Here is a 12,559-nt window from a genome sequence, read left to right as displayed (position 1 = left end):
GCTGGAAACCTCCTATTATCATGATTCTCATTTCAATATACACAAGTCCTGGTGTTATATTCACATATATTTCCCTGTACGAGGTATTATATGTGACTATACCACAAGTCATATATTCTGGACTGCAAGTTTATGGTAAAAATAAATAAAATATGTATTATAAAGCAGATTTACAGTCGAGAAAAGAGACTCAGAGTGGTTCAGAGTGGGAAAGAGGCTCACCTATGCACACACAGGCATGCTTCTGGCAGTACTAGAATTCAAAGTCTTCTTTACCTCCTGTCTCCATACTGCCCTACTTACATGTAAGAAAATTTCTAAACAGGCTGAAAAACACCTGGTGCAACTCTGCACAAAACTGGGGGGTTGCCTCCCTAAGCAATAGAGTAGGAGAAGAGAAAGGGAAAAATCAATCAAGCAATTGATCAGACAACACAGACTCTTGGAGCGCTCCAGATCTAGTTACAGTCTAGAAATTGGAAGAAGGAAACAAAGTAAATATATTTTAAACTACATTGTAAAGAAATGGGCCACCCAATGGCAAGGAGTGGACAGTCCCATACAAGCCAAGTCCAAAAAAGGACACATGGATAGGATAAGGGGAAATGGCCTCAAGTTGCTCTTGGGGAGGTTTAGGTTGGATATCAGGAAAGATTTTACGCCTAAAGGGTGGTCAGGCATTGGAACAGGCTGCCCAGGGAGTCACCATCCCTGGGAGTGTTTGCAGCCATGGAGATGAGGCACTGAGGGACATGGTTTAGTGGTGGGCTTGGCAGGGTCAGTTTCATGGTTGAACTTCCAGAACCAGGAGGACCTCGAAGGTCTTTTCCAACCTTAATGACTCCATGATTCTGTGATCAGCCCTGCTGCTCTTTTGGAAGCAGAATACAAAGTGGAATCCTATATGGAGTCTGGCATAGGCCATTCTCTCTGGCCTACATTAGGAGCAAATCACATCCATCTAGTTTTGTTTATCCAACAGAAGTCATTACCTTCAAACACATCTGCTCAAGTTCTGTTCATAATACAGATCCCTTCCCAAATCATTACTACCCCAAATATAAGCCACTTCACAAGAAAACCTGTGCCCTTTGGTTTTTTGGGATAGCAATAAATACTTTTAGCCTTCCCTCAGTCTTTTGAGGGAATCAGCTTTCTCAATTTTTTCCAGTCTCTATGTACTACAAACAATGCTGCTACCAGAGCATGAACAAGATCCTAAAGAAGTCCTTTTGACAGCCATACGGGATTTTGAGGTTTTGGCTTTCAAGCTCAGACCTTGTGTGTCAATAATTTTAAGCCCAGAGTGACATTTTGTGATGGTCTTGCAAACTCTGAAAATAAGGATTTTAGGTGGAATCACTGAGAGAATCCAATTCCAGAGCTGCAAAGAGCCAGCTGTAACAAATATTCCTTCACAGGCAAAAAAAATATGTATAAATTAATCCATCAGACCCTCTGGAGCTGCTGACAGTAAAGCCATTAAAAGCATCTTGAGGATAAGGTGTATTCAGGCTGAAACTTCAGCTCAGCTGAGTCCTTTAACTCAGACACAGATCCCAACACGAATCAGCCAAGGGACGCCAGCAGCTTGGAGGTCCTTCTCTGCTTCCCCATGGCTGCAAGAGCTCTGTACGTCAGCTTGGGCAAGTCCTTGCCCAAGGACTCTCTGTGAGCCAGTTCTCTTCATCTGCAAGGTGTGTATAACCACATTGGGTTTATAATCTTCCCAGTTCAGATCATGATATATCACTCCTCATTATGTTTATACACAGCACCCAGCACAGGGACTGGCTGTGTGTGGGGAACTGCAGGATCAGAACTGAAGGCTTTCTTTTTATCCCCTCTGTTTATCTCATAATTGGTCACTTTTATACCGTCTCTTACGGAAAACAAAAATCGAGCTAAATCTTTAGGTATTCAGGAAACATGAGATCCCAGCAGAAGATGCTTGAAGTCAGTCTCCTGATGGTTAGTTAGGAGAAATATTTTGTTGTTTAACATTTTTGTTGCTCCAAGCTCCAATTTATTTAAGTGCTAAATCCTCTGGTTAACTTTTAACATATGCTTTCACTCCATTATCTTCGACATCAAATGACTGAAGTTAAAGGTAATATGCTCTTAAATGCTTCACTGAGTTGTGGTCTTAAATATGGCGTAATGACACTTTTCCAAAGACAGATGAATCCATCTCCTAAAATATCTATTTTTTCACTGAAAACCAACTGATCCCAATCAAGAGAAGACTGACCTGAAGAAAGACAGCTGGTCAAATGGAAGTAGCTGCTAGAAATTGTGTGTGGAATTGTGGGAGCTTTATTCCAAATTCACTGACACCAGCAACTGCAGAAGATGCGATTAAAGTTCTCAGAGTACAGTTAAGGATCTGCCATTCTTTCCTCCAAAGCATTTTCATGCAAATAGGAACCAGCACAAGCTGCTGTTGTATGTAGTGAGGATACTTGCCTGCTTCACTTACCCACAAGAAGCCCATGGCCTGAAATTTTGTAGAAAACATTGCTGTCCACACTGAGGTTGGAAATCCCTCTCAGATGGAGGCCTTGGCCAAAGGAGTCCAGAACACAACAACCCCGGATGTAAGAGTCTGGAAGAAGTGAGTGGTGTGAGCACAAATCACCCTGCAGATTGAGGGCAGGTATTTTACACCCTTTCTCTAGCCAGGCATGCTGACCTTCCCATCATCCAGATCCTGGCCAGTGCTGCCTTCTGCCACCAGGGAGCCCTGACCCTTACTCAGTGTTGAAGATGGCACAGGACCCTTGCAAACCAAACTATAATATTATCCTGTGAGAGGTGCAAATGTACCTTAGGAAGGGAAAACCCATTCAGCACCCTTAAAATATTGTTTGAGCTCACCTAACTTGCCCCTACCACCACCAGTCTTCAGAGCCCTCACTGCCACTTCCACAGAGGTGAATTTGGCACTTGACAGTGACAAAGTCAAAAGTACTTAATATGTTCCTTAACCTCTGGGTGATAAAATTAAATGTTGGCATTTAATGTTGTCTGCAACTAGCCAGCCCTGAGACATTTTTGGGCTCCCTCATAGTGTCTTACCGCATTCATTCCCAGAGCTACTTTCTTCTACATCAAAAGAGCAGTGTAGTATAAAAAAATATTATTTTAGGAAGAAGCAGAGATACAAAGGAAGTGAAGCAGGTGAAACCACTCTGTCGCTTGGGCTTAGACTAGAGGTGAGGGGTTGTTTTTTTTTTCACATTTAACAATCCAATTTGCCAACTGACTCAAGAGCCAAGCAGGTTTTGAGGGTTCCTATGCCAGCTTTGGGCAGGAGAAGGTGTGTATATCCAGTGCAGGCAACTCACCTGCCATCCAGGTGTTGCCAGTGACAGTCAGGGCACTGCAGTGGTCCCGGAACGCTTGGCCCACACGGCGGAATTGGACCCCCTCCAGCTGGAGCTGGCTCGCCTGGCCCTGGAAGGCCTCCACAACCACCACGGCTCCCAGGTCCCGAGAGCCCAGCTGCCTCTCACTTCTCTTGTACAAACACCCAGAGCGACCTAGGACACGACCCAGGGAGAGCTGTGAGTGGCACCCTCTCCATGAGGTGGGATGTGCAGTGGGAGATCCTCCCCACTGACCCAGTGAGTCTCCAACTCCAGCAGGATTTTGAAACATGGGCCCAAAGGCAAATATTTTTGATGTCCTTCAAAATAGGCATGGTTCTTTCCCTAAAAGTCTGCATATTTTGGAAGGAAATATATCAAAATGAGCAAAAAGCTGTAGTTTTATGTATTGGACACCTCTTCGGAGTTTATTTTAGATAATTAACTTTAGATAATAAATAATAATAATTAATTTTAGATAATTAATTAATAATTATGAAGAGGGATTTGACATTGATTTCCCTTTGGTGAGGTTCTTGAAAAGGAGATTGGGCATGGATATATAGAACTAAACTAAAATGAGGCATTTTGGGGTTTTTTTAACTGTTACTACCCACAGTTTCAAGACAAGAATAAAGATTAGGGAGAAATTTTTCCTTGTGAGGTTGGTAAGGATCTGGCATAGGTTGCCCAGAGAAGCTGTGGCTACCCCTGGATCCCTGGAAGTGTCCAAGGCCAGGGCTTGGAACAACCTGGGATAGTAGAAGGTGTCCCCACCCATGGCAGGAGGGTGGAATGAGATGATCTTTAACTTCCCTTCCAACCCAACCATTCTTGGATTCTATGATATGATAGAAAACTAAATCATAGGGCTGGGTAAAAAATTCCTGAAAGATCATTCCATGGGTGTGAGATGTGTTGGTATGAGATTCAGACTATGAATGTGTTACTTGGGCTTGTTCAGTGGAAGAGCAGAGGAGATCTCAAATTCCAGCGCTTCCTGCTGATGCCAAGTAATGCTCATTTTTCTTTAAAATAAGTTAAATTAACCACAAAAAATACTGCTCATTCCTCCTCTGGTGACTCCTCTGAGAAATCCTCCTATCCTTTAACTCAAATAAAAACCTCAAACAGTTAGTGCGTTTCAGAGCCTATATTTATGAGTTCCACACAAAATGGACCATAAATCCATGAGTAATATAAGCAGCTGGCTGCTGGATATCAAATGAAGTCTTGTGTCACAGTCTGAAAGCCCAAGGCACTTTTTTTTTTAAAGGAAACCCTACACCTGGGTTGCCAGATAACCTAACTCTCCTCACATTATAATCACTGTGTCTGATTCTGCTTCTTGAATAGATGGTGTAAATCAGGAATCCACCTGTCAAACTCCATGGCATTTCATAAAGGCAAAACTAAAGGAGAACTGAGATATTTAACATTTTTTCACCAGTGATACTTTATGCATCACCTGTTATTTTTTCCTTGGCAACCGTAAACACTAAACAACGTCTCAGTATTTTACGCTAAAGAGTACAAACAGCATTGGGCTGTTTTGTTTTTCCTCCTTCTGAAAGTGACTAAATAGTAAACACAATTAAAAATTTAATACATTATGTACACTGGAACATGTTTTCAAAAGATACTTTCTTTTCTACACCCTTAGGCTCAGGCAAAACTAAAGGGTCTTTCCCAAGATGGCTTGAAACAACAATGTGAAAATAATACATCTGAGATATTACAATGAAGTGCAGTTCAACTCCCAAGACTTCACACTTCAATGTCAAACAATGTTTGGAAAGACAAACTCTCTTTCCTGGCATTGGAATGATCTCAAAGTTATCCTAGGAAGAAAGATACACAGTGAGGCTGCCACAATGGGATTTTAAGGGAGCAGTTTTCCTCCCCAGTACACTGCTGTGAGAAAAGACCTCCTCACCTGCATTTGCACACTGCCTGAGGTGGGACATCCTCTCCAGGGTGACATTTCCTTGAACAACCACCCTTCTGGTGATCAGTGCCACCACAGCACGGGAAGGCAGACCTTGGCCATTGCTCCATCCCTCTCCAGCACTGTGGGGGTACCTAACAAAAGACAAAGAACATCATCTGCACCTGCCAGATGCAGAGAAATATGTTTATGATTTCTTGTTAATTATGTTTATGACCTCCCAAATTCTGAGCTGGTTTCAGTCCTTTTCTCAGTAGGACAGTGGCACAATCAGTGCTAGATAGGCTTTTCCTTGTCTGATGTTTGCTGTCATCTTTTTGTTTCACAAGCTCCCAAACCTTCCTTAGATTACGTATATAATATTATATTGTGTTGTGTTATTAGGAAAAGGCTTTTCATCCAGAGGGTGGCTGGGCACTGGAACAGGCCCCTCAGGGAAGTGATTACAGCCCCAAGTCTGCCAGAGCTCAAAAACACATTTGGATGACATTTTCAGGCACATGGTGGCGATATTGGAATTTCCCTATGCTGGGCCAAGAACTGGATTCAATGATTCTTGTGAGTCCCTTCCAATTCAGGATGTTCTACAATGCTATGGGATTTACAACAATATATTTCAGACCTTGAATTCTCTTCCCAAAACAGGTTTGGGTGAAAACCATCAGGACTATTTCCCTCAAGCCCAAATTATTTCTGAAAATAATACCCTTAATCTTCCTGGGCACTGGAGTTAGGCTGCCTCCAGATATTGTAAGAAGTGCAGTTTTCAGTCTGTCCAAGATCTCCATGCACAGTAGATGAAGAAAGTGTAGGGCAGTGAAATTAACACTCATGGGAAATATAGAAGTAGATTTCCATAGTGAAAAAATTCACTTTGAGTGTATTACTTAAGAAAATCAGTCAAGAAGAGAGGTTTGGTGGGTTTTTAAACACAAATCGTATATTTCTTGTGAAAAAAATGCACTTTCTCAAGAGATTGACTATGCAGGAAATGTCTTTGTCATTCCTATACTGACACCACTGGACTTTACTGGCCATCAGTGTTTTCTGCTTCAAAGGTTTTCTGAGTCCAAGGGCATGATCCAGAATTTAAACATAGAATTTAAACATTCAGGATTAAACGTCCACTACCTTTAGGCGGAGTGAGGAACTGAAATATCACTGGCCACCTTTATTAAAGGGATTTATATAGTTATTATGTCCCACAGGGAACAGCAAATCCTGACTTTGATCAAATTTTCTCCTTGTTTAGCTCTCTGCTATAAAAATCTCCTGAAAGGATACCTGAGAGCTGATCTAAGGTGCAGCTCTGTGTTGTTCACAGACTGGATAACAGCCACTTCCTCCTGCTGCTGTGCATCTCCAAGGCCTGAACTTCCCACCAGGATTTCATCACCAGGCTGCCAATCAACAGGTTCCTGGAGCACCAATCGTGTGTCACTAGCATTAGCTGATGATTTCAAGTGTGTGAAAACTACTTTGGGCATCCAGCCTGAAAAGAATAAGCAAAAAAAAAAAGTAAAAAAGCAAGTAAATCAACTTAAAAAACAAACAAGCAAAGAGGAGTAGCATTCTCCTGGTTCAAGGCTGGGTTGGGCAGGGCTCAGAGCAACCTGGTCTAATGGGAGGTGTCCCTGTTGATCACGAGGGGGTAGAATGAGATGGTTTTTAAGGTTCCTTCCAACAAAAAACATTCAATATTTCAATGATTCTATGAAATCTGTGTGCAACAAGCCCTAGCAATGAAAAGTCTTGCCCTATAACCCCCCTTTCTTCACTTAATGAAGTTTGCTTTAACTTTTGACATTTCCCTCTCAGGCTTTGGAAAGGATTGGTCCAGTGAGGTCCAACACACTGAACAGCATCAGGGGAGAGTGTGGGCCTCACACATCCACCTGTAGAATACTTTTCTTCCCTCCCTTGCAGTAGATCATCATTTACCTTTAGCCCACAGCAAGTTACTGTCCTCCCTGGTCGTACTGCAGGAAAGTAATAATAGCAGAAATCTCTGAGTGTAGAGGTTGCATCCAATAAATCATTTTTAAATTATTTTAAGCAAACTTCTCTCTTCATATCCTGTTTCACTTTCTTGTTCCTTACACTCCAGTGTCTTCATTACTTACGTAATAGTGTCTCAACTATTTCCTTAATGAAGATGGAATTAAAAAGTAGCACCTCCAAGACAATAAATTCACAACAGAATGAGAGAAGAATCAAATCTTTGCACTCTTTCATCTTGAAGTATACATGAGTACCTGATCTGTGTGTCAGTGATGGGCATCTAAACCCGAGATACTTCTGTATGTATTGTTAAAATGTATTATTACATTTTCTTAAATAAAACTTGAAATTTCTCAAGTTGCAGCTAAGAAAATCTCCCAGACATCCTTCATTTAAGGTATTTCAAACTCTTTTGGAAGGCATCAAACATCTCCTGCTGTTCAGCTCAGCCGTGTGAGGTGCATCTGGCTTTCTATGTCCTATTCTGGGTTCCTCAGGTCAAGAGAGACATGGAGCTCTTGGAGTGGGTCCAGTGGAGGGTGCTGAAGATGATGGAGGGCCTGGAGCATCTCCCTGAGGAGGAAAGGCTGAGGGAGCTGGAGCTGTTCAGCCTGGAGAGGAGACACAGCTGAGAGGGGCCCTCATCCCTGGGTGTCCCTGTGTGCAGGGAGGGCTCAGAGCAGGGCCCAGGCTTTGCTCCAGGGCCCAGCAATGGCACCAGAGGAACGGGCAGGAGCTGATCCCAGCAAGTTCCACCTGGACAGGAGGAAGAACTTCTTTCCTGTGCAGTGACCAAGCACTGAACAGAGACCAGAGAGGCTGTGGAGTCTCCTCACTGGGGATATTCCAGAACTGTCTGCCCTGTGTTCTGGGATGGCCCTGCTTGAGCAGGGAGGTGGGACCAGATGAGCCACTGTGGTCCCTTCCAACCTGACCCATCCTGGCATTCTGTGAAACCAGTGCAGAAGCTGAAATGCAGTAGGACACATAGGACACTGTAAGTGCCAATGGAACCAGACTGGAATGACTCTCTAGCAGCCCCCAGAACATGTGGACCCTGCATACTCAGCACGTACAGGATTCACCCTACAGCTCTGCTTCTATAGGGTCATGCTGTTTTCTAATGCAGACATAGACAAAACCCATCTTCCACCATTCACAGGCACAGATATCAAAGACCTCATCCTCAATACAGCTCAAAAAAAACCGCTCTTAATATCATCCTATGCGCAATCTTTTACCAGCAGCACTCTCTTCTTTTTATTCATTTACCTTCTTCCACTGAGCGATTCTCGAGAATTTTCAGGGCTGGCATAAAAGCCACGACTGGCAGCAGCCATCTGCATGTGGAGCACTGCACAATTTCTCTCCAGCTCTGGACATTTTGTTTCTGGTGTTGATTTGTGTGCCTGTGTTAGTGTTCTCATGCATCTGTGTCCAGACACACAACTGACCCCTGTGGAGTTCATCTGTCACACGCAGTGCTGCTGTGGACTGCTGGGCAACAGCTCTTGTCACTGAGGAGTGGGAAACACCATTCTGCATTCAAAACATGCTCCAGTGGAAAAGGCTTTTTTCAGTCTTTTTTCTGCTTTTGAGCTCTGACTCAAATTTTTTTTATGGAAAATGTTCTCAATTTTGGGGGATTTTTCTTCTAAAAGAATATTCAAGGATGCAAATATTCCCCCATTTCCTTTATTTCCTTTTTTTGTTTTCAGTTCTTACTGTGTTCAGCTACCTGTCTCCCATTCCACAGTTGTTGTACCTTTTTTCCTGATGATCTAGGTGGGGTGGGATATTCCTCTGCATGTTCAAAATCTACTTCCATTTTCCAATAAGTTCAGTTTATTTTTGTTAGGGAAAACCAAACCAAACAAACAAACAAGTCTAGTAGATTCCACTTTCATAAAATCATAAAATCATAAAGATTAAAAAAAGACCTGTGAGGCCATCAAGTCCAACCATTAACTCAGCTCTTTCATGTCTACCACCAAACCATGTCCCTAAGCACCACATTTATCCATTTCTTTGCTTCCCATTTATATTCCCACATACAACACCTCCAGGTCAGAATCTCCTCTACTTCCAGCAGCACAAGTGATACACAGCATATGATCAGTGACACATTTCTGGTGTCAATGAGGGACCATAACTGAGGCTTCTTTGCCCTAATTATAATGTATTACCCTTGAAAATAAACTCTGTTTTGATTAAAACATGCTAAGTTCATAAAACAACCTTCAGTGCCTGGGTTTGGGCTGTGCAACAGGTAAATAAATTACCTGTTTGAGGGGAAAATGTTTAAAAGACCAACAGCTGTGGTGTAGTTAAATTATTTCTTCCCCAAAATGTACTGTGAGCAGAAACACTCCAAATGCTGAAAAATAGATGAATCTGTATAACTCCTTAATTATTGAACTCATTTTTAATAATTAACTAAGCATGAGTTGGAAAAAAAACCCCATCTTGAGATCTAAAGCAGAAGTAACTTCATGTTAAAGGTACAGGATGGAGCCTTCAGACACAAAAAGCTGTGTGCAGGCAACACAAGAATTGAGCACTTTATTAAAGGACTTAACAGAACACCCTTAAATATGGAGCAGAGAAGAACGGTGCAGCCTAGAAATGCTAGGTATTTGAAAATTAATTCCAAATTAATTAATCACAAATCTTAAGACTGGGAATATCTTGGCATCAGGACTCTGGTTATGCTTCCTGTTAGAAGCCTAATGTGAAGTTGCAGTCTTGTATGGAACTGGTAAAATTATTAAGAATGATACAATTCTGATGTGTACAATGCAACTTGAGGAAAAACAGTCTGAATTTAATTTCTTATGGCCTCTAACACAAAACATTTCATAAATCAATGTGGGATGATATGTCACTTACCTAGCTGGTTTCACCCAGTCCTAAGTAGTGATAGGATACCAAAAGCTACTGACAGAGAAAGGAGAAAAAGCTTTAAACCATGAGAGGAGACATTTAAATTGGATTAGGAAGAAATTCCCAAGTCAGAGGGCGGTGAGGTCTTGGCACAGATTGCCCAGAGAAGCTGTGGCTGCCCCATCCTTGAAAGTGTCCAAGGCCAGGTTGGATGGGGCTTGGAGCAACATGGGATAGTGGAAAGTGTCCCTGCCCATGGCAGAGGGTTGGAATCAAATGAGTTTTGAGGTCCTTTCCAACTCAAACCATTCCACGATTCTAAGTAGCTCAACAGGAGATGTGAATTTGACATTTACAGAAATATCTCCAAGTCACATCAAAACTGAGCAAACCAGCAAGGTGTGTCAGGGCACACACCTCCAGGGTCACAGGAAAATCTGTCCACAGAATGCAAAACATGCTTCGTACTGAGGGTTGTAGGCTTAAACAAATTAGGCCATTATTTACAATCCTTTGATTACATAAGACATGAGCATAGTTTCCTCTTCCAGGTGTACAATGAGTGACTCAAAGGGCACTGAAAACTTTATCTGGGTGTTTGATATACATTTCTGGACACTCAGCTTTGAAAGCTGAAGCTGCTACAGTTGGAAACACTGAAATAAAGGGGTTTGAAAGGAATTACTACAGAGTAAGGAGAGGCTGCTTCAAATTGATTAGGAGTCCTGTAATCAGTGGGGAAAATAAGCTTGTGGGGATCCTACACAATCTGAATCACCTAGGGGAGCTTCTCTGTCCCACTGCAGGCACAGGAGAGCTGTCCCCTCATTCAGGCCAGGGGATTGACCCAAAGTGACTCAGAAAACACCTGAGAGGCCAAAGAGCCTTGGAAACTCCATCTGCCCTCACTTGTGGCTGTCCCTAAAAAGGTACAGGTGTCCTTGGACCTGAAGGGATGCACAGACCTGGGCTTCCTTGATCACTGATTTCCCTTCCTAAGCACAAGTCCTGCTTCTCTGCCAACCTTCAGCACTCCAGAGCAGAAAGGGAGGGAGAGGCCAAAAAGCAGCGCTATTGATCTCAGCTGAGAAAGGCACCTCCACATCCCACTCCTCATCACAGAGGGAAATTTTGCTTCAGACAAAACAGCTTTAAAGTCTCTATTTGTCAAACCATTACGAAGCAGTCAAGTAATAATTTTACCCATTCTTTGCACATTTAGAAAATATCACCTCTTGCCCACTGCCTTAAAATGTATCCAGCTTCCACTAGAAGAGAAACTTGGATTGACACTGATCACCAAAGGGGGTGCCTAATTTTTAATTTATTTTTTGTACTAAGCCAAGGTCCACCAAGCTGGAGAGGGTGGAACTTGATCTTTATGGTCCTTTCCAATCCAAACCATTCCATGTTTTTGGATTAGGTGCTCCACACATGTAGATACTTAAGGCCAGAGCTAATGGGAATCTCTCCTCTGGACACAGACAAGTCCTACTACAGCACTCATAAAGAGCCCATGGCTGGATTCTTTATGCCATGGAAACATGGCTGAGACCTCCACAAGATAAAATTATTAATCTCATTGTACAAGGTAAGGTGTGGAGGAGATGAAAAAGGGTTAAGAGGTTTGTTTGCGGTAACACAGGGATCTGGGGATAAAGCTGGGAAGGGAATTTCCACTGAGCCTGACCAGTTCCTCAAAAATTAAGTCTCATATTCTATCTAGGAACAGTCCAACACATCTGAAAATCAACACTTAAACTCTTCCAACAACTCTTCCAACAATTCCAACAACTTAGACTCTTGTAGGACTTTTCAGTTGTTCCTCACTCCTCAGGTATAAACTCCAGCGGCAGGATTTCTGCAGCTACTGGAATGCTTTCTCACTGGAAAGGGAAACTGAATCAGTTTAAACAGATAAACTCAAAAGCAGGTAATTTCTCCTGGTCCAAGAGACAGACCAAAACCAAAAGAGGAGGTCACAGCTCTGTGAGTCACCTCCAACTTTCTGTCAGGACACCAGGAGGTGTTGATATCTCAGTTACCTTTTATTACCAATCCCCCTCCTTCCAGGAAATAACTTTCCAGACAATAATTCTCCTTCTAACTGAGACTGATTCATTAAATTCCAGCTTGTCTTCAATAGACACAGCCTGCACACGTCTGTTCCTGTTGAAAGGAACTTCTGCCTTTCAATACATTTCTGTGTGGTTACATGAATTTCACTTTAAATCTATAGAGGGGGTCTAAGAATTTACATGACAAGATGACAAGCTGCTTTCATGGAAAACAGATGTCCCTGACCTGAAAACAAGACTTTTTGGAGTACATGTTGTTACCAAGCTTTAGACACCCTGGG

General features: G+C 42.5%; 1 protein-coding gene across 5 annotated transcripts in view; it reads right to left on the bottom strand.

Moving 5' to 3' along the window:
* The window catches only part of PKHD1 (PKHD1 ciliary IPT domain containing fibrocystin/polyductin), a 239,168-nt gene that overhangs the window by 126,870 nt on the left and 99,739 nt on the right, over positions 1-12,559 (bottom strand). For all 5 annotated transcript variants that reach the window (XM_038131605.1, XM_038131604.1, XM_038131606.1 and 2 more), the window contains 4 exons: positions 6,601-6,808; positions 5,305-5,450; positions 3,348-3,542; positions 2,480-2,605 (listed from right to left, as the gene is read on the bottom strand). In XM_038131605.1, coding sequence (XP_037987533.1) covers positions 2,480-2,605; positions 3,348-3,542; positions 5,305-5,450; positions 6,601-6,808 — 675 coding nt within the window. The remainder of the gene's footprint in view (positions 1-2,479; positions 2,606-3,347; positions 3,543-5,304; positions 5,451-6,600; positions 6,809-12,559) is intronic.

Source organism: Motacilla alba, chromosome 3 (assembly GCF_015832195.1).
Source record: "Motacilla alba alba isolate MOTALB_02 chromosome 3, Motacilla_alba_V1.0_pri, whole genome shotgun sequence".
In the NCBI taxonomy this organism is placed as follows: domain Eukaryota; kingdom Metazoa; phylum Chordata; class Aves; order Passeriformes; family Motacillidae; genus Motacilla; species Motacilla alba.
This window is presented reverse-complemented; position numbering and strand designations above follow the sequence as displayed.